Below are 27706 nucleotides of genomic sequence, written 5' to 3' on the forward strand. Positions count from 1 at the left end.
GGTCCTCTCTTGCACTCCATTGTCCTCTGTCCCTAGTGTCAGCAGCACTGAGAATCCATCATTTTTTAGCATGACTTTATCAATTCTTTCGTGCATCAAAGAAGCATGCATTTTCTCATATTTCTAAACTTAGATTTGAAGAAGAAAACCTCTGAGGCGCACAGTGTTCAGCGTACTGGAAACAAGCTCTTAAATCATAAAAATAATTTTGAACTGTGGTGGAAAAGTATGCGAACTCTCAGCAACAGGGTTACAGAAACAACGCTTGCATTGTTCCATTCAAAGAAAGAAAGAAAGAAAGAAAGAAACTCATTTTTCCCCCCAGCATTTTAATGTATCTTGTCAGAGGAAAACAGCACCACACTTTTGTGGGTCCTGAGGCCAGTGTTTCAGCAGTATCCTTATGAATCGCTAAAGGCTAGCCAAAAGTGCTTTATGTTTGAGAAGATGAGACAAGGTCACAGGCTGTTGCTAAGCAGCTCAAAAGCTGTGAGGGTCTGTGGGGAGATGAATGCAGAGTCACAGTGATGCCAGAGTAGTGACTTTGACAGCAGCTTGGAGCAATCTGAAAGAAATCACCCATGTTTCTGGCTGATTTGCTTCACTTTGGTTGTGAGTCACAGTCACTCTCGTGATGGTAAAAAAAAAAATTGTAAAGCGTGGAAAAAAAACAAACGCTGCATTCCTGGTCAGTTGGGCGGTTTTATAAATAATGTGCTTGAGCTTTATAATCACCAATAAATAAATGCAATGTCTATACACTATAATCACCATTTGCCATTTAAACAGCATGAGGCAAAAGCTAGTGTAATTGGTGGTATAATGACAGCGCGCGAGAGAGATGAGTGCGTTCTGAGGAGAGCTGTGAGAGTGCGGGGCTTTTGCGTAGGCTGCTGCTTCCTCACACGTGCCTTATGCATGGCTAATTAGAGCGCTGGCATTGTGTTTGCATGTGATAACAATAAAGGGCAGTGGCTGGGTGTGAGCAGGGGCTTTGTTCGCAGATACGCCCCCAGCCCGCACCCAAGATAACCAACTTCTCCTCGTTGCCCCGCGTTAATGACAAGGCCGGCGGGTGGCCCGCGCTATCTCCGGCTCACGCGTGCGCTCAGCCTCTGTGAAAAAAAACTAAAAAAAAAAAAAGTCCCATCTTCTCCTCTCTGAAGCCTGGAGAGTGAGGCGCAGGGGAGGCGCAGGCACCGTCTGCCTGATAACAGACTGTTCTCCATCGCCATCTAATTAACTCTGGGTTCTGTTTACCAGAGCTCGCGCAGCGTGGCGCGAGCGCGGCTTCGGCTCTCTCTCTCTCCGCTTGATCTCTTCCTCTTTGCTCTCTTCTGCTGGTTGCTTTTTGCGCCGTTTGTGCAGAAACAGCTGTCGCATGTCCGCCGCGCTATCTGGCGACAGCACGGGTTCATCCGGCTCAGCGGCCGCGGGGAGGCTGGACCAGTGTCCCGCAGGAGGCCTAAGCCAAGGCGCATGTGTGTGTGTGAAGGCAGAATCTTTCACTCCCTTCATAAACGTTTACTCTACATTTGTGTGATCCTTCGTCATTAACTGCATGATATCCCAAGTTCAGAGATCAATCAGGGAATGACCTTCTCCCAGCCCTTCCCACTTACCTCCCACTGGCCCTGCTGTGATTGGCTTTTCAGCTGAATAAGCCAGTCCTCGCTGTCAGCCTCGGCACAGTGGTGCATAGTGATGATGACCGGACGGGTCAGCAGGGCTCCTGGAGGACCACAACTCACCACCGGGCTCAGAACAGTCTGGGTGTCGTCCACTGAAGGCCTGTGGCCAAATAACAGATATAGGATCAGCACACAAAATTAGCTGGCTTGTGAAAACAGAATCAGTGACAGACTCTCTGTTCATCATGGTGTTTCATGAAATACGACTGACACAAAATCTATAAGGACAATAATGTGAATGTCTAGCATCTATTAAGGCCCAAACAATGTATTGGCGGCTTGTGAGGATTTATCGCTAGCGGCAAAAATGTCATAGATAGAACACTGATATTCGTAAGAGGCTTGTTTTTCATCCGTAATAAACTTAGAAACTAAAGAACTGCTCATTCCTCTAAGCTCGAAAACAAAGCATCCTTATTGAAATAACATTTAGCATGAGGATAGCATGTCTCAACATAGATCAATATAAATCAATGTGGGGGAAAAAAACAGCAAGGAACGCATGGAAGCTCCTCCTCCTGCACTGCATTATTTATATTGTTTATAGAGATGTAACTACGCATCATGACAACTCAAAATGGTGGTGATGTGCATCATAGAGAATGGATATTCAGCGTCCAACATGATTACAGTCATCATTTTTCTTCATTCATATTTTGTTAAAATATTGAGAGAATACTGAATGTCCAGTATCATGAATCGAATAAAACTGTGGGCTAGGTGTTACACCCCTAATTATTTAAGGCTTTGTGAGTTACTGCTTTTAATTTGAGTTTAAGAAACGTGACAACTGAGAACAGAGAATCATATTTGACCACTTACAGATGCCAATTGACAACTGCGTCAGTCACTAAAGTGATCAGTAAGCCCATGTAAAGCTATACTGACTGATGTTATCGGTTCTCCGAATTTTTATCGTTAGCAGTATTGGTAGCAAAATTTTCATATGAGGTGGGCCCTAATATCTGGACCAGGAGTTCCCAACTTTTTTCTACTTGCAGCCCACTCAACCAACGACAAAACCTTCTGCAGCCCACAAGACGACTTTACCAACCCAACTGTTTCATATGCAAGCAAATATCACAATATATCACAACTCAATAATCAAAGCGGCCTATCGAATTTCTCTTCACAATGCAATCACACATCATAATAAACACTGTTTTGTGACAAATAAATTCCATACGATCAAAAAGAGAAACTTTCCACACTGACCTGAGCACTAAAATTGAAACATAAATAGCTTTTAACTGTATTGTCCATTGTCAGACCAAATGCTTGAGCTTGACCTGAATACTTAAGTATTTTTGACTTTTCATTTTTGCAAATAATCATCACAACAATAACATTATTCATGTTTAAAATTACTGGTTAGGTTAAATGTTTAAAAATGATGTCTGCTGTATGTCTATAAAAGTGACTGTTAATGACACCCTAGCAGTCTCACCACAGCCCACTGGGGGCGCCGTGGGCCGGGGTTGAAAACCACTGATCTAGACAGTATGTTAATCATGGTAATGAGCAATATTGGCTCTGAAAGAAAATGAGATGCATTTTTGCACTGTGGTGGCTACTGGAAGGAAACTGCACAGGAGGCACTTGGACTCCAACTCTCATTATGTTGTTTGTCAGGGCCAAGCTGGAGGGGGCGATGGAAAATGTGAGGAGCATGGCATGGGGCGAGACTTGACGGGTGGACAGATGATTTTCCTTCTGATCGTGGTGCGTCTGGCCGGGTGTGCTGTGCTGATGAATGTGGGAGTTGGTGGGAGTGTGTGCGTGTGATTGGAGAGGGAGGTTACCTCATGGTCTCCTTCCTGTGCACCGTCACGTACATCTCATACACTCGTCCCTGAGGGATAGCACCTGCTGGCACCAACAAGCTCACGCCTGTGGGGAGACACACCCACGCACACACATACAGACACACACACAAACAGGGCAACTGTCATCAATCTGTGACCTCTGCCACACTCTGCCCTTTGCCAGGCCCTGCGTCTGCCAGTGCTCACCATGGCGCCGGGCAAAGTGCAAAGAGCAAAGCCCTGTCAATGTCACTCAGACACACACACATACGCACATGCTCCAGCCCGTGGCACACACCACAGAGCCAGCGCAATGTGGAAATTCCCTGTCTAGGCTCGGATGTGACACCACGGAGGGGGCTGATTCTCTCCAGCAGGGTGGCCGCTGCTGCCTGCTTGAGCCCCACAGCTAGTGCATTGATTTTCCATGTCCTTCATGTGAACTCTTCATGGGGTGACTGCCACTCTCCAGCACCAAGACCACTATGTGCACTGCAAGATGCCCAAACAGCCCTAAAGCTCGGTATTGCTGCATACGGTTGCAACTTCCCTTGCGATGGTGAACACTTGTGACAGGATTAACTACCTTTCATTCATTTCATTTCCAATCAAAACAGCCATTAAGTTTTTTTTAATTTTCAGTGTCGGGAAAAAATGTAGGAATCATATTTAACAGAAATGTACACGTTTTGTATAATGTTTGACAATTCTTGAATTGAGCCTTGAACCTGTCAATACATAATGTTAATCATATGTACATGTACCTCATTATATACCATATATTAAAAGTAATTACATAACATATTTAGATGAAAATGGTACAGCAAAAAACAGTAATAACTGTTGATTTCTAGGGGTGAAATACTGGCCTCAAGTTCCCATTGGCTCACAGCACTAGTAATAATAAGACATAACAAACCACAAGTTGTTAGAGGGATCATTTGCATATTGTAGTCTATTGTGATATCAGTATCATGTATTTTTTACCATTAACAAATGGCATTCCGTGCAGCCCTACCAACAACACCTTATGTTTTATATAGGCATAAAATCCTCAATCACAAAAAAAAAACAACCGAGAAATGTGATGAAATTGGAGCTGAACTGAACTGTTCTGTCATTTGTTTCCTCAGATTCGACAGCTCAAGCTTCACTACACATGCACAGACACACACAATGTGCCCCACTGTCTCGCATTATTCATTAGCCGTAGCGAAACTGTGAGAAACTTTTGAGATCGGAGTTGTTATGCTTTTCACTTCACTCCAGGCTGTGAGTTCCTCTGCTGCTGAAATATTCATCTGATGAAATGTACAAGGATGCTTTTGTGTAAATGAATGGGTAGGGCCTTGGGGATAATCCAGGCTTTTGCACATGACATGTTTCTGATTTTACAGACCAACAACTGTCTGCTGGCACATGCACTTCACGTGACACGAGCAGTCCACCCATCCTATCGTTGGAAAGTGCCTTGTAAGGGTTCTTTATGGTCCACCCCTCTTCTACAATGACCCTGTGGGGAATAGTTGCCGTATACGGGCCTTAGCCACATTACACACTTCACACTCTGGCTAAGAGCAGCGTTCCAACCCCGTTTCGTAATGAATTAATGGGCAATAGTCCCGCCGGTTCCGGAGGGGATGGCCGACTGACGTGAGAATGATTACCCTTTCAGGCTCCAATCTACGAAGTGCCCTAATCCCTTTATATCGCATATGCCGCGCTAAGTCACTTTGAGCGCCCCTCGTGAACAGATTTACGAGCGAGCCATGCTGCTGAACGGAAGCTGCCGTGCACCACTCCGGCTCTCGGGGGAGCTATAAAAATCACTGCGTCTATGATGGGAAGATTCAGTATGTCTGTGCTGTTGCTAGGGCCAGAGCTGAGATCTATTGACCTGGAGAGGGTGGAGGATGCGGCCATCTATTGAGCCGAAGCGCAGCAGCATCAGAAGCACCCGATAAAATCAGGAGGCCATACACATGTCCAGCAGGGTCCAACACGCAAGACGTGTGCTACACTCGTTCTCACAGCAGATTTAGGAATGAAAAGTAGCAAGTCAGATGAACTGGGGCTTATTTTCGTACAATAACAGATTATAGAGAATAGCATGATCGCTAATCATTTTATTCTAGGGGTGGATAATAGGAATCAGCCAGAATCGGAATCGGCTAATGTTCACTTCTACCAATCGCTGGTCAATTAATTTTTTTTGTTTGCTTGTTTTGTTTTCAGCATAAATAAAGTGAGCAGACCACGCTGCATCTGAATGCTGTAAAAAATCGTAACTGTCCATAAAAAAATCAAGATTTCAGTACAAACCTAAAGTGGAGTTGGTCGGCTTCTCACCCTATGGACGTCTTATGGACATTCGCGGCAAACCTCCACCATCTCTCTCATGTTTGACTGGCATCTAAGCCATGATAAACAGCACCCCAGGCCGAGCATGCGTGCTCAGCTTTCACAGACAGCTCACTCCTCTTCCCACATGCCTGTACTTGTACGAGAGAAGGGGTCTGAGGCCCTGCATCGATCAGTTCTCTTTGAAAAAACACACAGAGCGTAAGAGTGGGTGGTGGATTGATGTCAGGGTGGCAGCATTCTGAAGGATTCTTGTGGACTCTGGCAGTGTTTAATTTAACTGCTGAAAGCTGCCTGTAATCTGTGTTTATAGGCCAGCCTGTAATTCTGACACCACCTCTCCCTTGGCGACACCCAGCGTGGCCTGCTCTTCATTAAGCCATCCAGCTTCAAACAGTGGCTGGCAACACCCGGCCTGGGCGGCCGCAGCGTTACCAGCCTCCGAACTGCATGTGCTGACACCTGCGTAAACTGCATTCTTCTGGATCACTTCAAGCTGTGCCCCACAGGCAGAGCACAACTTAAGTTCACTCAGCCTAATAACCATCTCAAAGACCTTCACTCCCACACTCTCAAACAGGGATAAGTTTTTTAGACCAACCCTGTTTAATATTGAGCATCTGTCGATACTGACTCGGATTCTTTTTCATAGACAATACAGCTGATAATACAGCACATACTTCAAAGATGTAACAAAGCAAAACAAAGCCGACTGCTGTGGCTAGGCTGCCTTACTTTACTTCATTTTCAGTGTTTTAGCATTTCAAGCTGCCACAATATGAAAGTAGCCTTTTCTCATCTTTAAACATGCTGTTGCTGAGAAGTGTGCACTAGTAGTGCACTCAAATTTCATGTGCAGCTGGTTTAATTGTTTTCACAAAAAGTGGCTAGCCTAACCGCAGTAAAAAAACACTGCTACTGCAGTCATTACACGGGGCTGCTGGGCTGTTCTTGTTTTCCACTCTAAAATATTTCCCCACTGCAGACACTCAGATTGCTTGCTAGCCCTTAAAAACCGATGCAAAAATTTGTCTGTCTCTGCTATTTAATCTGCTCTTCTCAGTTAATAAGGCAAAAGAAATACATTTTGAAAAAGTGAACACATGAATAGGAATGTAACAGGAATAGCTTCATATGCAAACATTTGAGCACCAGTTTGAACCCAAGCCTAACAATACGTTTTGTTAAATTTTCTAAGTGAAAGTAAGTTAACACGTTTAACACACAAAATTTTAGTGCACACTTTCTAGTCAGTTAACATAATAATATAAAACATAAAAGGTAAAATGTGCCATAATTTTGGAACAGGCCACATTTCATGTTTAATTTTTTTCCCATATGATAAATACAGCAAACAAAAACAGTACTTGTGCTGTGTAAATGTACAAAATTATTTTCACCCATCAACAAAACACATAACTTGACCAGGGGTGCCCATATATTTGCATATAAGTCTATTTTCCTAACATAATAGGAATATTTTCTTCATTGTAAAGCATTTTAAGCTTATTGTATGAAATCTGCTATATAAAAAAAATGTACTTTGTGTCATGTGGGCGAGCCATAACTCAGCTGGTGGAAGATTTAAAAGAGTTAAGGTTTTGCCGAATTCTCAGAATGGGTTGTCAGGGAGGCACTCGGTTTAATAAGGTTAGCTTCTGACTGTCGCAGGTAGTGGATTGTTCGTTTACTCCACCTCTACAACAGTGACGTAAATTGAGTGAACTGGGATAAAACACCCTCGACAAAGAACTGTTACTAGATCAAGCTTAATATTGCAGACATTAATCCATTAATAATGCCTTGACTGGCTCATACTCATATATTTCATATCAGATCTGTACATCTTTATTCTTAAACATTCACATACCTGAGTTGGGAACGATGAGGTGCCCTCCGAGGGAGTTGAAGGAGCCGAAGGCAGTGCAGGAGGGGTCCCGGCTGCGCACCAGACTCTGGGTGCGCTGGCCCATGGTGTCACTGTCGATCAGTGAGTGTGGGAGCTTGGGGGAGAGTTTGGAGGAGAAGTCCGAAAGGTCCTCTTGTGGGGTGACCAAGCCTGATGAGTTGTACACTTTGATTTTCAGGTTGGGCAGCGGGTCCAGCAATGGCGAGTTGGTCATGGGGATTTTGTCGGCCACATCGTGGAGGGCATACACGGGGCCGCGGTACATGGCTGCAGCTGAGGTCAGGTCAGGAGGTGCAGCCAGGAGATCAGCTGAAGGGGAAAGAAAGAAGGAGATAGGAAAGCCAAAAGTTAGACATTGGAAGTCCATAACAAAACCATTCATGCCATTTTATATTAATATCACTCATACAATAGAAAATTTAACAGATTTTTTACAGTAAAAACTGTATTCATCCATTTATTGTGAAAACAACGCATATTAAGATGTTTTCTGTAATAACACAGCAAATTACTGTGAGGTTGCTGATGAGCTGTACTGCACAGCATTATGGGGTAGGAGAGCAACTGTGTTAAAAAGGCATTAATTTTTTTAACGCTGGAAAATTTTACTGTTCATTAGTATTATAAGATATACATTTTTGGTCATGTTTGTGCAGATCATAACTGTTTGTAAAATGTGTATTTGCGTTTAAAAATGCATATTGAGACATTCCAGGAATATTCATATTCTTTTATCTTTTACTTACACAAAAAATGTGTATTAAAATTAAAAGTCATTTTTTATATGCAAGTTCACAGTAAATTACTGGCTAATGAGTTGCATTCCTTTTATAGATGACATGTAAAAATAAAGATTACTTTGTTTTCGTTATAGCTTTTCACTGTAAGTGTACAACAGAATACAGCTGTAATCCTGTGTTCCCAGTGACTGTGAAGTCACAGTATACAGTCACTATATTTCACTGTTATTTACAATTAATACAGTGCAGTAAATTACTGTGAAAGTAATGCAACTAGCAGCCAGTAATTTACTGTAACGTTTCAGGGAATGTTTTTTGCAGCGTAGCTCTCTGAAAGAAAACTGATTTTTTAATCAATACTACATATGTGCCCATAAACAGAAAGGGAGATATTATGATTGGAATTAGACGAAAAGATGTTGTTGTGTATACAGTCCCATTTTGTGAACTCAATTTCGTCATGCTTTGGTCATTAAATCTAATGACCAAATGAATTGAAAATGTCAAAAGTACAGACCCGAACCTGTCGAGAGAGAATGTACACAGAATGTAAATGTAATTAATTACCTAAAAGAAGTAGTTTATTTAATTTAAGTAGTAATAACTCCAGTGTTAAGAACACTATATCCTTCAGAAGTCAAGGTAAGTTGAGGTCCTAACTCCGGCTAGGTTACATGATTAAGTAGGTCTCCTCTACAGCAAAGTTGCCATTGGTCTATTTCTCTCTCCTGCTCTCTCTCTCTCTCTTTCTCTCTCTCTCTGAAGCAGGTGAAGCACCTGGGAGGGTCAGTTACGGATCAGTTCCGCGCTCGGGTGCACTGCTCCGGGCAGCAGATGGCTTCCTTATTAATGAGCTAATCCCTTCGCAGGTACACAGATGAATATGCACAAGCGTGCTGAGTGGGTGTGGCGGCCCTGCTGAGTCCTCTCCGTCCGCCCACCCTCCTCCCCCTCATCTGCTGAGAGCGGCTCAGTCGCAGCCCCCGTAACGCTGCAGTCTCCGCGTGTCACTGTGGAGTCACTGTGAGCATTGTGCTCTCACTCTCCACTCCAGTACAGGCAGAGACACGGCAACCATGGCAACCTGCTGGGCGCTGAGAGTTAAGTACTGGAAGTATTGGAGGTGAAGGACAAGCTCAGCTCATTGACATGAGTGGAAAGTAATGAATTATAGCGAGTCGCTACTAATATGATCTAATGATGTTTTTCAGGTATAATTAAAACACAGAAATTTCATTTTTGCCTCAGTTTCTTTCTAATATTCAACTTCAATTTCATTTTTAATAACTGTCACAGAGTGAAAAGAAAACAGAAAACTAAATTTTCCTGTTTTTTTTTAAATGTGTTTAATGTAATTTGTAAATTTTGTTAAAATTTCAGTTCATACAAAGAAACTAAGCTGCAAAAACAAGCTGCTTTAAATTCACTGTTTTTGCAATGTCATCAACATCAGTGCAGTTACACATATCCACCTATTCAGGCTACAGCAGTTTAGCTCCGCCCATTCACACAGAAGGTATAAGGAGTGTTTCAGTCTGGACTGCTTGCTGAACAATACAGGCCAGCCAATCAGAGATCATTTACATATATATTAATTTTAAAAGCACAGTAACAAAAAACATCCTGTTTACTTCAATGGTACGAAGTGAGGTAGCAAAAGGAGAAAAATAATTGACCATGTTTTGGAGCATAAATTCACACAAATGTCAAGAAAGGATGTTAGGGGGAAAAAAAACTAAATGCAAGAAAAAATATACGATATGATCATATATTTTATGATGATAATATTCTATAGGTTTCAAACTATTTGTAGGAAGCTGCAAAGTTTTTATTTGATGAACAGAGCTGTGAACTTCATGATAGCTGAAAAAGCTGTATAGCATTCAGAATGAACATCCAGAATGCCTCGTATTCAGAAAGTGGTGACATCTCACTAATTAAACAGCTATTCATATTAATTTAGAGAAAATACATAGTTATTTACAGTTTATCATTAAATAGCATTTGCTAGATTGTTTTATTATGCCAACAACTTTTTGTTGCTCTTAAAATACTTTACATTGTGAATAAGGCATCAGTTTACGTTTTGGTGTCTAGTGCATAACATTTTAATCTACGCTGTTCAAGTTATTCAATAACAATTATTAACATTACAACTGATTTCAAACTTTTGAATAGGAGTGTATCTTCTACTGCCAGTACATGTTGGCTAGCTAATTTAGCTAGTGTAAGCTAAGAAAGAATGGTTTTTCAATATACACCAATATAAACCTCTTGCACCAGTTACTGTCTTTACTTACAGTTGCATGCAAAAGTTTGAACATCCTCAGTCGAATTATATGTTTATTTGATTTTCTAGGTAAAAATTAGTTAACACTTCCTCTATGGTGAACAAACTTAAATTATGCCATTTTTCAGCAAATTTTTTGAAACCGTTTTTTTATTTATCTGCTGAGTTTGACCTATTAGAAAAAAATAGAACATAAAATATAGAATGTGCATTAACTTACATACAGGCTACATTTTATGTTTTATTTTTTTCCAAGATGTGCAATTTAGCTCTAAAACAGTAATTCTGCATTACATTCTCTGTAGATGTGAACTTATTTTCACTTAGAACTTTTGCATATATGCATTTTGACCGCATATTGAATGCTTGTTGATAAGGAAAGTACAACATCTTGCCAGGACGATTTGACTCACAAACCTCTGAATGAAACAAACCCATTCTAGCAGAGCTCTCTCACTTTGTAAAGTTTCCTAACTATGATCCACTGTGTCTCTGACTTTTCCGCAATGCCTGTATAGATGCAAACTCTGACGTGGGAAGAAAGCATGTCAGTAGAACACAGAAACCTCAGAGTTAAGTGAGCCGGCCCACATGCCTCACTGTTTACCTCCCCTTTCCACAACACCTTTCAGTCAGCTCACTGTGGCTGATATCTAATTATCATTGAACGTGCCACACAGGCAGACCTAATTATGGCTTCATGATAACTTGCAGATTGCCTTCACATCAAAGTGACAAGCATTCTAATGGTGTCTTGGCAGAAACCTCACCTAGTATGCCTCCCCCTCCCTTCCCATTCTCTCTTTTGTGCTTTCCCTTCGCTGCGGCAGAGAAAAACGCTCGCTTTGAATTATGAACGCGTCTCCCCCGGCTCCCCACACATTTGGGCGACGGTTCTGACACATATCAATTCTCAATCTGCTGTTGTCACCTCTGTCACCCCTCCTGTATTCATCAACAGCAAAATGACCTGCCAGTTCCTTTTTTAAATTATAGCGACATTGAGGAAATAAAGAGATACGTCAAAACGTTTTTGAGGGACAAAGGCTATTCTGACAGTCGCTCGTTTGCTGCAGCTGGGCAGCATTTAAACTTTACTATATCCAGCTGATATAGACTCACCTGTCCGAGCCGTCTTGATGCTGACTGGCTGGAATCCGCCGTTGAGGGCCGAGGAATCGATGATGTCGGAGTCGAAGTCGCGGTGATTCTTGCGGTAGACAAAGAGGGCCACGATGACGGAGATGACTAAGCACATGATTACGGCGATGACGATGCCCACGTACAAAGCCACATCATCCGTGCTTGGGGCAGCTGCGGGTAAAGAAAATAAATAAATAAATAAATTTCGAAATAAAAAATTAGGAGAAGAAAGAGAGGAAGAGAAGAGGAAAAAAGAACGTGATCAGTCCCAAAGGCTTTGAAGTGAAGAGCTGTGGATACGGAGGATGAATCATCACTGATTGATAGCACTTTCATTAAAGCTGTGTCAAATTAGCAAGGAGACGCTATCTGCGGTCCAATATCCTGTTCACAGATAGCCTGGTATATTAATAACTGCAGAACTTCATTACCTTCTACTGAGCGAACTGAGCTTTCCTGACTGGAATGTAGAGGAACTCATCTGAGATCAGTGAATGAGGGGTTGCTTGTACAGTAAGCAGTAGAAAAGAGCTGCAGTGAAAATGACAGCCTAGAGGAATTCAGTCTTTCATCAAATTGAGCAACTAAATAAAAAAAACTCCAACCAGTGCAGCACAGACATGATAGCATAACAACCCACCACCACATCCACCCACAAAAGCCACAGTATATGGCCTATACGTGACGTTAGACTCATAGAAGGTCAGTTTTCAGGAATAAAGAAAAGACAGAGCTGAATCTGTACAGAATCAGCAAGAATTACACAATGAAAAGGAAAATGACATATGAAAAAGCAGGTCAATACATCAATACCATACTACTGTACCAGGATATGTGCCTTAAGAGATATGCCTCAGCCTCAGAACATGTAGGAACCAAGCTCCAAATAAGATCAGAAGCTTCAAACATGTGACATTTCAAATTACAGAGGTCCTCTGTAGAACACACTCCATTCGTTCCTGCTTTTGTTCCCTCACTTTACAGATAAAATCTAGAAATAGCCTCTTGTTACAATTCCCCCTCTTTTTCCTTGCTTTCCTGGACCAATCTCAGCTGAAAAAACCATTACTGATTATACGGAATGGTGGGCCTGGGCTATCTGACATGTGACAAGTTGTCATTAGGAGCAATGCTTGTCGTTCGCCTCCATTGAGATGGCGCTTTTGCCCCCCCCACCACCCCTCGATAATTGTGATGAATGCGTATCGCCATCAAAGCAGCTTCACAAGTAAGGGAAATTACTCCACTTTAAAGGTGTTCGAATGGCAAGGGGCGACAGGCACAACTCTTTCCCCCAGAACACGGCACAGCGCCACTGCCTACATGAAAACCTGGTAAGGGCTATTGATTCCTCCATCAGCCTTAAATGGAACATAATCAACCCTCGCCTGGCACGGAGAGCCGGATGGATTCGTGCGCCTAATTCTCTCATTTGCAGTCGCTCCGAACTCAGAAGTGGAGGGCCCTGCGTTGGATTGTGGGAGTGCATAAATTAGCGGCGCACAAAAGAGCACACTTAAGCGCCAATAACACTGCTGCCTTTAGTGCTGCTGCCGTTTTGGTGTCAGTCCTGGACTGCGTGCCCGGAGTTCCCTACTTGACCAGTAGGTGGCAATGTCAGCCATGAGTATTGAATCCACTGAAAGGCACAAACACATTACATATCTTCATCATGTAATAGGACTACTTCAAAAACGTTCAATGTCCTATGAACCATGCTTCAGGCCACTGGTCAATGGAGTATGATGTAACAGCCGCTGCAGCTTTTAATGAAAAAAATTACAATAGAGAGTAAATGCATCTGGTTATAGTCTTGGCTGAATGGCACTGTCTCTCATTCTCTAGTGCACTAGTGGCCTTGTTGAACCTCTCAAAGCCACCTCCATTTTCAGTCTCTTAATTAAAGGCATGTGTTTCATCTCTCCCCTGCTGGAAAAAAAAGGTGGAGGACACTGTTTGTGTGGGAAGGGCACGTAAGCGTGAGACTGTGCAAATGTGTGTGTGAAGGCTTTCTTCAGGGATGCGGTGTATTGTTGCAGCGCTTGAGGCAGGGGCCCTTTTAAAGGTAGTACCAATCAATGTCAAGATTGGCTCTGCGCTGGCTCTTGCCGGCCTTAATCACTGTGACATTACAAATTAATCTCCTTAATGGGAGCCCTGCCCTCCAAACCCAGCTGCTCTGACCTCTACGCTCAGCTCCCCCTCAACATCCACGGCTACTGCTCTCACCCTGGACCCTTACACAGCCATGGTCCAAGCAGACAGAATGGGGTGGTCTTCACTGTGCTTCTGGTGGAAGAAGCCCTTGCACGCTAGGTGGAGAGCAGGGGCACAACCTAACACATTTTGGATTTTGCTAATAAAGTATTTGTGCAAGAGTAACAGTTTTTATACGAGCAACCTGGATATCTCTGCTACAAACGAAAATGTGACATTTTAAGCACCTACTGTTTGAATAATTCTGCCGAAGGTGGCATGAGTGCAATCCCCATATGTGGGGTTAACTGTAACAGTCTCAGGGTCTAGATACAACAGTCGCTAAAAAGTTGGGTGAATTGATACGAACACAATTAATACTATCCTAGGGGTTCAGTCAAATGATTTTTTTGTTGTGGCAGCCATATTTGGGACCGAATTCCTGGCTTTGCTGCTCCGCACAAATGTAACTAGAGGTGTAAGATGGCTAAAATTATTCACCTTTTTTTGGAAGAGAAAAAGGTTACCTCGCCAAAGTCGATAAAATAGGCTGCGATCTTTATACAGTTTCCCCGAACTCCTGGTCCCACTTAAACTGACGGAAAGCTACCAAATTTGTGTTTTCCTGACATTAATATTTATCTCATACACAGTCCCTCTCCCTATTCTGGAGAGTCTCTCAAAGCATTTAAAAGCACAGAAGCCCATCGACTCTTCACATCAGGGTGGGTAAAGGATCCCATGGTGTTGCATAAAGAGGAGAAAAAACTCTTGGTCATCATAAGAGGGTAACGACATCAGCTAATCAACACAGATGTGAACAATGTTAGCCTTTAGATGAATTTTGCTAATGTTAAAAGCCGAGAGATGAACAGTCGCCCCCTAACGGAGCTGTAAACAGCTGTGTATAATTTTACTTCTCTGTTTCTGGAGATTTAAATGATGTTTGAATGTAGAAACAAAAACGTTAAAAATAAGACTGAAAGTCGTGGGTTGGAAAACTACATCGTGTTTCGACAGACGTTATTTTGTAAGTTTGTTAGTGCAGAGTTCAGCTCCAGTCCTGCAACCGCTGCACTGCATAACAGGTTTCCACAGTTAAAATACTTTACATTAGCTAATTAATCCCTTCTTGAGCTGAACAAGGTATATACGGCTGAGAGAAAAACTAAACAGAGCACGGGGGCATGACTATACAGTGTGACGTCAGGCAAAACGCAAGAATATAGTTCTATGCTGTTTGAGCCAAAAGAGCTCTCCAGTGCAAATACATAAAAATATGTGCATCAAAGTAAATATGATTTGTGAAAAGAGGCTGTCAAACGTAGCAGTTTTGCTTTTGACCACTAAGTAGAACAACACTATAAAACTGAAGTACAATACTTTTCTGATGAGCTAGTGAATAGAAAGTTCTCGATAAATCCGTTTAGCGAATCAGGGTGCAGCATTCAGGTAAGGGCAGAATCTCAAATGGCTCCCTTCTCCCTACATAGTGCAGTATGTAGGTCTTAAAAATAATGGCTACTGCATCTAAACAGTGCACAGTGTGTCTGACAAAAAACCACTTTGGATTCAGCCATGTGTGCACAATTCCATACTGGACATAAAATGCGATATTTAGGTGTGAAAAACAAAATTTTCTAACTCACACAGCGCACTATATAGAGATCAGTGAGCCATTTGAGATTCAGCCTTAGGATTTTTCGAGGTATGATTTTATCCATGTTTAATATTGCCCGTTAATGGGCTGTTTTGGCTGCATTCCTCAGTACTTTACCTGCTTGTTTTATGTTAAAGAATGTTAAATCCTGCATGTAATGGCTTTGTTTAACTCTGAAACATGAAATGGTCATTGCCGTTATCTGTTTTTGCCGAAAAACAAAATTTAGATAAAAAAAAACTATTTTTCAGTGAAGTTGAATTTTTTAAGTTACCTGTATTTTGTTTCTGTTATTTACTTAATCAAACCAACTCAACTGCAGTTCGATCGATATTACCTGGAATGCACAATAAAAAAGAAATGATTTACAAAAATTCATTAAAATGGAGATATCTGTTTTTGCAAACTCTTCATATGGATGTTTCTAACTGCTTGGGAGGCCTAGTTGTAAAGCTGTGTTAAAACTAACTTACTTCTACTTGGCTAGCTCTCACTGTGAATGTAGTGACAAAACTTTAGAGTATCAAAAATGAGGTTGCCAAAAAATTGATATCCGAATTGCTTTGTGTTTAGTGGTGATCAAACCTTGATAAGAACTGACTATATAGAAAATGTATATTATGTATCAATAACATCTTGCTGCTTAGAAAGGATCTAAATATACCTTTTACTGCCTTTACTGTCTTTGACCACAATGCAATGCTAATGGTGATTCCTTCATCTAAATCCTTTTTATTCCAGGTTTAGGCCTAACCTTGACTTGGCCTCCTGAATTGACATGGTCTGGGAAAATGGCATTTAGTGTGTGCTGTCTAGTAAGCTAAATAAATCACAAAAATAATAAGAGAAGTAATTCTGAGCTCTTGAACGGTAGTGCGTTACTGTCTGAAGTACAGTGGAGGACATGGGTGCAGGTGGAGTCAGTGTTACAGTCCTCCTCCTGACTCAGGGTGGGGATATGGTCATGGGAGCAGAAGGAACTGATCCTATCGATCAGCCTGTGATCTCGGTAAGCCAGCGGGGGCGATAGAGCTGGGTGGGGTGGGGAGGTGATGAGAGGTTTGATTATCTGCCAGTTTCTAAGCCCTAAGCAGCCCAGCACTTTCTGCACTGAGGCTAGGTTGACACAGGCAAGGTGAAGCAACTTCTGTTGTTCATCCAGGGAGAAATAAAGAGAGAGAGAGAGAGAGAGAGAGAGAGAGAGAAAGAGAGCAAGAAGCGAGAGATGAAGCAAGAAGAGAAAGAGAGAAAAAATGGGAAGCAAAAGGTAAGAAGGAGAGAGAGAGATAGAGGACAGGAGGTAGAGAGCAAGAGAGATACAGTAAACAAGAAAAGAAAGTAGAGAAATAAAGAGAAAGATATGGAGGGACGGAGACAGAAGGAGGAAGAAAAGAAAGATAGAGGAAAGGAGAGAGAGAGGAAGAGGAAAAGAGAGAAAGAGAGACAGTGAGAGATAAATAAATAGCAATAAAGAGCAAGAAGAGAGACAGAAAGAAATAGAAGAAGAAGAGAAATGAAGAGAGAGAGATCGAGAAAGTGAGAGAGAGAGAAAGAAGAGAGAGATAAAGCAAGAGAAGAGATAGAAAGAGAGATAGGAAAAGAAGAGAAATAAACAGACAGAGGAAGAGTGGGAGAGAGAGAAAAAGAGGAAGAAGAGAGATGGAGAAAAGAGAAAGAAAGAGAGACAGAGGAAGGAAGACAAAGAGAAAGAGGAAGAAGAGAGATAAGGAAAGAGAAAAAAGATATATGGAGGGAGAAAGACTGCAATGAAGAGCAAGAAGAGAGACGGAAAGAGAGATAAAAAAGAAAAGAAAGGGAGAAAGAGAAAGGGAGGGAGAGAGACAGAAAGAGGAAGAAGAGAGAGATGGAGAAAGAAGAGAGAGAGCAATAGACGAAGGGAGAGAGGAAGAAGAAGATATGGAGAAAGAAAAGAAAGAGTGATGGGGAAGGGAGAGAGGAAGAGGAAGAAGAGAGATAGTGAAAGAACAGAAATAAGGAGAGATAGAGGAAGGGAGGGAAAGAGAGAAAGAAGAAGAGACTGAGAAAGAAGAGAAACAGAGAGAGATCGAGGAAAGGAGAGAGAGAGAAAGTAGGGGAGAGAGAGAAGAAGAGGAAGAAGAGAGATAGAGAAAGACGAGAAATAAAGAGAGATAGAGGAAGGGAGAGAGAGGAAGGGTGAGAGAGAGGAAGAGAAAGAAAGATAAAGAAAAGAAAAAAGAGATATAGGAAGGGAGGGAAAAAGACTGATGAGCAAGAAGAGAGATAGAAAGAGTGATAGAACAAGAAGAGAAATAGAGAGAGAGATAGATGAAGGGAGAGCGAGAGACAGAAAAGGAAACTTGAGAGAGACAGAGAAAGAAGAGAAATAAAGAGAGAGATAGAAGAAGGGAATTAGAGAGGATGTGTGTGTGTGAGAGAGAGAAAGAGAGCGAGGATAAGCGAAAATGAAGAAAGGTGAGAAGCTTTTGGAGCAAATGGCCAGTAAATGTAAAAAGGCTCTATTTCTGGTCAGTGTGCGACACAGATACTAGCACATTTCCATCCTAAACACTGGATCCTTCTGTATTATTAATAAACTCCAGCAATTCGGTGCCCATTTCAGCTCCCACACTCTCCTACTGCGGCTAGAACGGAGCCTAGGTGTCTATAACAACGATATCCGAACAAACAGTGACTCCAGCTCGGCTCTCCACGGCTCTATAAAGCTCCTGAAGTCCCCGTCTGACTGGAGAACAGGGGGTGAGAGGGAGGGATGAAAGTGCAGAAATATCATCTGAACGTGCTTTTCCTGCAAAAACCTCCCTGTAGTTATTTAATGTACATCCCTTCAGCTCAGCAATCCTCCATGCAGGCTGTCTGATGATAAAGGACGCCAAGTTACCCGGGGGGAGCATTAAAATGTATCACTTAGATTAATACATTTCTTTGAACATGAGTGATCGCAGGTAAAGGCGAAGAGGAAAGAAATAGAGTCTGGAAGTGAAAAAAAAAAAAAACAATAGGATTATTGAACGGCTGTGTATGTGTGTGCGTGTGGCTGGAGAAAGAGACAGAGCTCTTCTTCCTCGGCTAGTGATCACAGCAGCCGAGTGTGAAAGAGGCAGAGAGTGCAGCACAGAGACTGTAGCATTCTATCACTCGCATAGAAAGAGAAGAGTCAGTGGATGAAATGCAAAAGAAAAGATGAGATGAGGGAGGATGGTGAGACATTCACAGCCAGTTTCCCTTAGAAAGATTTAGCAAACTGCGATTCTAATGCTGATTCACCATTGAAAATCCTTCTCTGTCCAGGCCAGTGGTGTAGTCGTGCCTGTAGCTCTGTGTACAGCTAAATATATTTTTGCTTTCCAAGACCACGGCTGGGTGCACCAGCTGTATGTAAGTTCAAACATAGGCTATAACATTCGTAGGGATGGGAATCGTGAGGATTGTACTGATACTCATAATGATACCAATATTGCTTATTGATACCGATACTTATCGTTGCTCTTATAGAAACTACTGTCAATAATTTGGTGCAAAAAATAAATACATGACATAAAAAGATGTGAATAGCTTAATAAACATTCAGAATGAATAGATGTGATCTCCCTAGTGTTGAGAACATTAACAGCCATCAGCAATACATAAACAGTCTCCCCTGGGTAGCCGGTGTGAAAGGTGCGTCGGACCACAGTCTGGACTAAAGGACCAAAATTTAGTCTGGCCAAAAGAGGTGATCTCAGTCTGGATCAAACTGAACATGGTTCGGTTCGTTTGCAGCGTGAAAACGCTTTTTTGGATGGTCTTTCGGACCAATCACAGGAATTGGAGGCAGGTTATCATCAGCCGTTAAAGAATAGAAGAAGAAAAATAACCAGGAGAGAAGTAAAAATGAGCTGCGGTAGCGCATGGGGAGAGAATGAGATTAAATATTTAACTGTAATTTGGTCTGACGAAAAAGTCAAAAGTCAACTTAAAAACACGCATAAAAATGACAAAATGTATACCTTGTTTTCTGAAAGGATGAGACAGAATTTTCTTTTTTCCCCCCATTCAAATGGAAAAGGCTACCCACCAAACTGACAACACATCGACATCAGACACACGCTTGTCTACAAACCGATCAATGTTAAGTATAGGGAGACGCAGCCCACGTAGGTGATGACAGGACGCAAGTGTGTCATGGGGAGTTCTTTAGTGTGACTGCCAAATTGCAATGTGAAACCAAAACTAACCAGATCAAATGTATACAATACTACCCACATAATAATACCTGCTCTGTGGTGGTCCTGTGGGGGTCCTGACCACTGAAGAACAGGGTGAAAGGAGGCCAACAAAATTTGTAGAGAAACAGATGGGCTACAGTCTGTAATCGTAGAACTACTAAAAGCACCCATATGGTAAGTGGGAGCTGATAAAATGGACAATGAGTGTAGAAATAAGGAGGTGTATTTAATGAAGTGGACGGCTGATATATAAACCAACAGAAACTACATAGAAGAAGACCAAAACCATGACCTGGCTTTTTTGGTCAGGATAACTAAACACTAAATGTTATGTGCCGTGATTTTAGGTGGTATTAACTTTCAGCTCCAAACATGACGCTAACCTCTGTAGCGTCAGTCATTTAAAATAAAAGCTGCACATTTGGGTGTCACAACAAAATATTTACAAACAAACAGGCAAATAACTACAATATGTCTTTAGTTCAACTGTAAACCTATATACACAGCATTCTCTTCTATACTCAGTATTTTTCTCCACAGAATGCAAAAAGTCAGTGCAAGCTGCCGTTGGGTTTCCATGGCAGCAGGTTTGTAGACACGCATTTGTTTGTTGTTACTAGTTAAGACATGCCTTAAGGATTTGTGGTGCAACTGAATTTAGTAAAAAGAAAGTGTGAAACTAACTAGTGTTAACTCCCTGCCATAGTCGCATCACAAGTTAACTAACCTTGGGTAAAGTAGCAGTGTTTCAGCTGTTAAGTAGGCTTGTAGTAATTTAACAACTACTCTTGTAAAACACAGACTAATAACTTCAAAAGAAGACCAAAACATTCGAAATTGAAAACTTGTATGAACAGGAGAGCTGTTACGGATGTCATAATTTCAAAAAAGTTTATTAATAAATACATAAATTCCATGTATAACCATTTATTTTGTGCTTTCTATGTTGTGAGGGGGGAAAAAGGAGCCTTGATCTTCAATACAAAGAAGTTTATGCAACTAATTATATACAGTACTGTGCAAAAGTCAGAGACCACCTTTAATTTAATTCAACCAAATCAGACATGAAGTTACAAGGTACTTGTTTTACAGGATATTTGCATTGGTGTTTTTCCACATCACCAGAATCTTTGCATTTTTTGGTTCTCATGATCCAAGTAATCCCAAATATATTCAGCCAGGTTGAGCTCTGTACTCTGAGCTGGTCAGTTCATTGTTCTGAGAACACCAGCAGCTTCTTTGTTTGATTTACAAATGTTCTTCTTTGTGTATTTTCTTTTCTCAGTGAGGACGTCTTGACGGCTACACATCCTTTCAGACCCTTTCCTCCCACAGCGCTGAGTTATTTTCTCACGGTGGAAGGATGGACAGAATCAACTTTGGATGTTTTCAGATCTGAAGCAAGAGTAGAGCTCGATTTTCTCCTCTCTCTCAAAGACGAACATGTGGTTTATCTGATGGTGACCGTTTTGGTGTCTACCAGGTCTTCCAGGTGGTTGTTAGGAGTCCCATTTTCTCTTTGGCTTATAATCATTCTTCCATTTTTGAAAGCTCCTGTTTTTCCTTTTCCTGTATGTAAGTGGATTGTCTTATATCTAATTTCCTCAGTAAACTTTTTGCAACTGCATTTTACTGGCAGTTATGACTGGAAATTCAATGAATGTAGGGTCCCTAATTTTTGCACAGTCCTGTACATATAGTGTATGGCACACTGAGTCTATATGTGCTGAGCTGGTGCATCTTTGTAGTATACCCACTTTTTTCCTTGGGACTACACCACTGGTCCAGACTTAAGCCTAATTTACCTCTGGGAAAATGGCCCAATAAATATATATGATTTAAATGTAAATAAAATAAAAGTAAGGAAGTTTCAAGGTGACATTGTGTAATATTATTTCATTCATGTACCCATTTGGATCAAGTCAATTCAGAGCATGAACTGTTTTCCAGCGTAGAGAGACACCAGACATCACAACAGACAAAACAATTGAAAAGAGAAACAAATCAAATTAAATGAAATCAAATCAAAACTCACATGAATATCCAAACTCATCACTCTTGCCTTTTGGTTCAGGGGACTTCTGAAATAGGGAACCTACAAGGGAGGGCAAGGGGAGGAGGAGGAGGAGGTGAAAATCAAATTTAACACAATTTGATTGAACAAAGCTCAGACAAGGAAACAAAGGCAAGAGTAATGCTGATGCAAAAGAGCCATTCTTCTCCATTTGGTGTCACTTTGGCCCGTCTCTCTCCTCCCGCTCGCCCAGACGGATGAGGGGCAGCGGGCAGGGGCGCGAGAGCAACGCCGCCATCCGTCAGGCGCGTTTTAGTGCTTCATTAGGACTAATGACCGCGTGCAATGGATTGTTTTAAGCTGATAAACAGGCTCTGAGTCAATGAGTCAAAGGCACTTAGGGCCTAACATCTGCCAAGAAGGCTCTGAGAAATCACTCCGCTCTCTCGCTCGCCGTGGAGGTGGACGCCATTAGCACATGGGCCTCTTGCTAATGTAGCATGCTGGAAAGGGTGCTAAATCAAATCGGCGCTGACTTAGAACAGGGCAAGCAGCAGAGCCCGACAAGAACAGCACATCTGCATAAACTGAATCAGAGAGACTCACGGAAAAAGAAAGAGAAAGAATATAGACAGCAAGAAGAAAGAGACAGAACAAGAGAGAACAGTAAAAGAAAGACACAAAGTGAGAGATAAAGAAGGGAGAGAGCAACAGATAGAATGAAAGAAAGACAGAGCGAAGGAAGCAGGAATAGAGAGAAAAAAGACATACGGAGAGAGAAAGAGAGAGAAAAAAAAACAAAGCAAAAAAAAAGACAGGGAAAAACAGTAAGAAAAATAAAAAGAGATAAATGAACAGAGATGGAATAAAACAGAAAGAGACAGAAAGAAAAAGAGAAAACAGAAGTAGAGAAGGATGAGAGAGAAAGAGAGAGGAGAGAGAAAGAAAGCAAAAGAGAGAAACTGAAAGAGAAGAAAGAGAATAAAAGAGAGAGAAAGAGAAAAAGAGAACAAGACGAAACAGGGAGAGAGGGAGAGAGAAAAAAGAAAAAGACAGAGTGACAGATAAAGGGAGGCAGAGAGAAAGATAGAGGTAGAATAAGGGCAAAGAGAAAATAAAAAGACAGATAAAGAAAAAGAGAGAGAGAGAGTGAATGAAAGAAAGTGAGACAGAACAAGAAGTGAGGGTAAGGAAAAAAATACAAAGAGAGAGATAAAGGAAGGGGAGAGAGACAGAGAGAGAGGGAAAGAGAATGAAAGTGTGAGACAGAGCACAAAGAGAGAGAGAGTGAGAGAGAGAGAGAGAGAGAGGGAGAGAGAGAGCAGCGTCGCTCCAGGCCACAGAGTTAGAGAGCTGTTAAAATTCGGGGGAGAGTCAGAGGCGAGTGAGAAATAAGAGAAAAACACACAAACAATGAACTCTTTGTGCAGATGCAGTCGGCGGAGGAGACAGGTAGGTAGATATATCGACGGACAGCAAAATCAATCGCTTGACGGATGGCGGCTTTACGTCCATGTAATCAAACATGAAAGAGAGAGTGAGAGAGTGCAGCAGAAAGACAGAGAAGCAGAGAAAGTAGAACAGACAGAGAGAGAGAAAGACAGAGAGAGAGAAAGAGAGAGAGAGAGGTGGAGGACAGAGATGTTGGAGATGGGTTGAATGATATGACTTGTGGTCAGGGCATTTGTTTGATCTGCTGTGTGAACTCACTCTTCCTAATTTGGTCAAAGTAAAGAACGTTGCCATTAGCAACCGTGTATACACTCTGTCTCTCAGACGTGACATCATGGAGGAGGAAGGAGAGTGAACAGTACTCAGCGTTTTAAATTCTAAATCAAATTTACACTAATTTACCCTCAGCTGAAATGTAGACAAATGTAGTGTTTGACATTTGCTTTAATTTTACTCTGGAGCTAAAAGGCTAATGTAACTAATCGAAGCTTATAATAAAGAATTTCTAGTGAGGGGATCTGCCTCTCAGTATTATCTTCTGGGTGTGTCAGACTCTAGATGGTGCTCCTGAGTGAGTCCATAATGAATGGGTTCCTATGGAGCTTTAGTTTGTAAATGCTTAATATTTGTATTCAGAAAAATGTACTCGTTTTCTCAACAGAGAACAGCATGAATATTTAAAGACTGCTGTCATATTTTTGGATGTGCTTCTGAAAAGCTATAGGAGCGTTTTACATCTCGTGGTGTCAGCAAACAGTAAATGCTTCCCTCAGCCAATGACCTGATCGGGGGCAAGATTAACAAAAGTCCTAATAAAGAAAAACGTCTTATATTAAGAAGTCATTCCTTCTTAAAACACACTTACGCAGTTTTCATTGATGTTTTTAGTGGAACACATCCTTATACTTTGCCAAATAAAAGTATGTTCCTACATGAATGGCTATAAAAGTTCAACAGTCCTTTTTTAGCCATTCAGCTGCTTCCACGGCTATTCATTGAGGGCTTGCGGGCGCCACTTTATAGTCATATTTTTGGTATGACAGGAGAAAGCGGAAGTGGCCAGGCTAATTATACTTCATCACTATACACCTAAATCATTACACACTAAGCACAAACTGTGTTGAGTTGTTCAGTAATCTCAAATATACTTGCTTATGTGGTTTTTGACACATGTTGGAAGATGCTTTGATATGTCTGCTATTGTTTTCAGCAGTGCAATGTACATTACTATGTAAATGTCAGAGACCACCCTTCATTTCTTAAATTTTCAGTGAAAACAGCCATCAAGCTATTCATTTTTCAGTGTTAGGAAAAAATCACTAAACTTCTATTAAGCCTCAACAACTAAATCTAACTTCCATTCTTTTCAGAAGACTTGCTTTCAGTTTTACAAAGAAATCTGCAGGGTTTTTTTTCCAATACCTCCAAAGTTGGTTGCATTTTCTGCATCTCACAATCCAAGTAATCCCACAAACATTCAGTGATGATGAGGTCTGGACTCAAAGGTGGTCAGTCCATTGTTCTGAGAACACTTCTTCGTTTGATTTACAAATGTCCTTCTTTTTTGTCTATTTCCTTTTCTCAGTAGTGGCTTGACTACACTTGATTGACTACACTTGAAATAAGCGGAAAACTGTATGAATCATTTTTTTCTCTTGGGTATTTGTCTGAACTGTTTCCTGAAAACAGAATTGGGCTTTGCTAATGAATGCTTTTCTAATGAATCCTATCATCATTTCAGCTTCTTACAGTCACGTTCCATTACAAGATGATCTGAAAGCAACTCTTGGAGATTAACTTACATGGCAAAGCTTTTTTTGGTTATGCCAAGTAGAAAGAGGAGGAGTAGTTGGGTTGAATATGACCTTCTATACTGTATTTTCGCTGCAGCTCCAACGCTTGAGAAAAAGCCTGTATTTGCCCTTGTGTTCATGTCTGTCTTACCCTTTCTGCGAGATCGATATGTCAAGAAAATGTCATCTGTCTGTGGGTTGAGTAACCAAAGCCCTCAACAGGAGTAGCATAACAAACAAAGACTGCCAAAAAAGCACAAAAACAGCCTGAGCGGGAAATCCGAAGGGGAAATATAAGTCTAAATATGAAATAACACCGCTTTGCATTCAATTTGACTTTGGATGATATGTGGCCAGTAACACAGCCTGACAGCTTGTGAACTGAAGAACGGCTGTAGCTATTATCCTGAACCAGCACTCTGTACTGTGTAATACATTACTCTCCTAAGTCTGCATGCACTTCTGGGAAGAGGAAATGTAAAATTCTATACATAAATGATTTGCAGCAACAGTGAAAGGCTCTGTTGCGGGTGAGATCAGGGTCCAGTTGGAGCTAGGTGAGTTCACATATCACGCAAAAAACCATTCCCAATGATATCTGCAATAATGTGAGCTTTTAGATAATGTGGATTTCTCCTAAATGCACAGCAAAATGGTCATTAGCATGGACATAAGTGGTTTCACCCTTTTAGCTCGGGGAGAGAGAAAAAAATCAATCAGGGGAAGTGAGCCTAAATCTATATCGTTATGGGTTTTATATTCTCCACAAACTAGTCATCAATCTGACACAGAACTAATGCTCCTGCAATGGGTTTCACAAAAAGGCGGGGAGGACTGCACAGCAGAGAAGAGATCACACGCCGTGTAAATCTTGCATCTAGAACCTCAAGGCTGCTTTTCGTTATCTCATGCATACATGAGCTATACAGACGGATCGATCCCGCTGTTCAATAGGGTCATTAATACGCCTCTCATTTACATGCGGACGTTCTTAAAATGAAACCGACATAATTAATTGGATTTCTTAATGATATTAGTGCGATTCTTTTAATCAATCTCCTTTTGATCCCTGTAATTCTTAAAGTTGCAGTATGAGCATGCTCAAAACTTGACCTTGGGCGGATTCACGCATCAATAACATGAAACCAAAGGTTCATATTCAAACAGAAACCTCTACGGTTTTTATTTTATTTTTTAACCCAAGGCAAGGCTTACAACATGTGGGCTAAACACACGCAAATTACTAGTCTTTTCTATATGAGTCTATTTTCTCTTAAATGAGCCAAACTGGCATTTTAAACTTTTAATTGCAAAATCAGTTGCCTATTTAAATAACATAAATCATAAAACAGTGAGCAATCAAAAGCAAGAGGCAACTATTTAGCAATAATTATGCTAAATTATTGCTAATTCAAATACTATATATTCTAATTCAAATACAGCCTGAGAGCACCAACAGTGAGGGGAACACGTATTCAGAAACTCTTGTTTTTGTTATTTAATATACTTCCAGCGCATATATCCCTCTTGACTTTGTACTCATAAATATCAACAAAAAGGTACGTATTCATTAGTATAAACAAGGTTTACACGACAAATTAATAACATCAGTGCTTTGTTGCAAAGCTGTTGGCAGTTACAGCTTTGAGATGTCTACAGTAAGTGGCTTTTTGCAGCACTGTGGTTTAATTTTGGCCCATTTCTCTTGGTTAAGCATCTTCAGTTTGCCAGCATTATTAGGGTTCCTCTGGTTGACTCTCAATTTCAAAATCCCCTAAGAATTTTAAATGGGATTCAAGTCAAGAGAACAGCTGGGCCATGCAAGCACCTTCACTTTCTTTCCTTCAACAAACTAGAATTTAGTCTTGAGTTATTTTGGCTGTCATCTTGGTGAAATGTTCAATTATCCACAGATTCATTTGCTTTGAAGATGAGCATTAAACTCTCCTATAATATGTCTCGGTTCATTGGTCCATTCATGAGTCTTTCAAAGATGTACAGTGCCCCAGTACTGTTTGCAGTGAAGCAGCCCCGTATCATGATGCTCCCACCATCGTACTTCACTGTGGGTTGCTCTAAGCTGATCATACGTGCAAACCTTATTCCTGCAAACGTGATGAGCTGAATTATTACCAAAGAGTTCTATTTTTGCTTCGTCTGACTAGTGTACATTGTACCCGAAGAGTTCTGATTTATCTAAATGCTCATATGTAAATTTTAGACATGCTTTTCTAGGAGTTTGAACATAGATGACTGAGATGCAGTTCACTGCTTACTGTTCTCTGTGTAACTGCTGTTCTGCTACTTTCAGGTTGTCTTGCAGCTCTTCTTGAGTGAGAGTTGGCTTCTCACTTACCTTCCTGATCATTAGCCTGAGAGAAATCTTGTATGGTGCACCTGTTCAGGGACGATAAGCTGTGGTTCCATGAACTTACTTGCATGTT

General features: G+C 41.3%; 1 protein-coding gene across 2 annotated transcripts in view; it reads right to left on the reverse strand.

Annotated features, from left to right (window-relative positions):
* unc5c (unc-5 netrin receptor C) overlaps positions 1-27706 on the reverse strand; it is a 162359-nt gene that overhangs the window by 11766 nt on the left and 122887 nt on the right. The window contains exons 8-12 of one of the 2 annotated variants that reach the window (XM_036594769.1): positions 22039-22098; positions 11919-12110; positions 7728-8075; positions 3494-3581; positions 1623-1791 (exon numbers count right to left, since the gene is read on the reverse strand). In XM_036594769.1, coding sequence (XP_036450662.1) covers positions 1623-1791; positions 3494-3581; positions 7728-8075; positions 11919-12110; positions 22039-22098 — 857 coding nt within the window. The remainder of the gene's footprint in view (positions 1-1622; positions 1792-3493; positions 3582-7727; positions 8076-11918; positions 12111-22038; positions 22099-27706) is intronic. The other variant, XM_036594770.1, reaches the window with a different exon arrangement.

Source organism: Colossoma macropomum, unplaced genomic scaffold (genome assembly GCF_904425465.1).
Source record: "Colossoma macropomum unplaced genomic scaffold, Colossoma_macropomum, whole genome shotgun sequence".
NCBI lineage: Eukaryota > Metazoa > Chordata > Actinopteri > Characiformes > Serrasalmidae > Colossoma > Colossoma macropomum.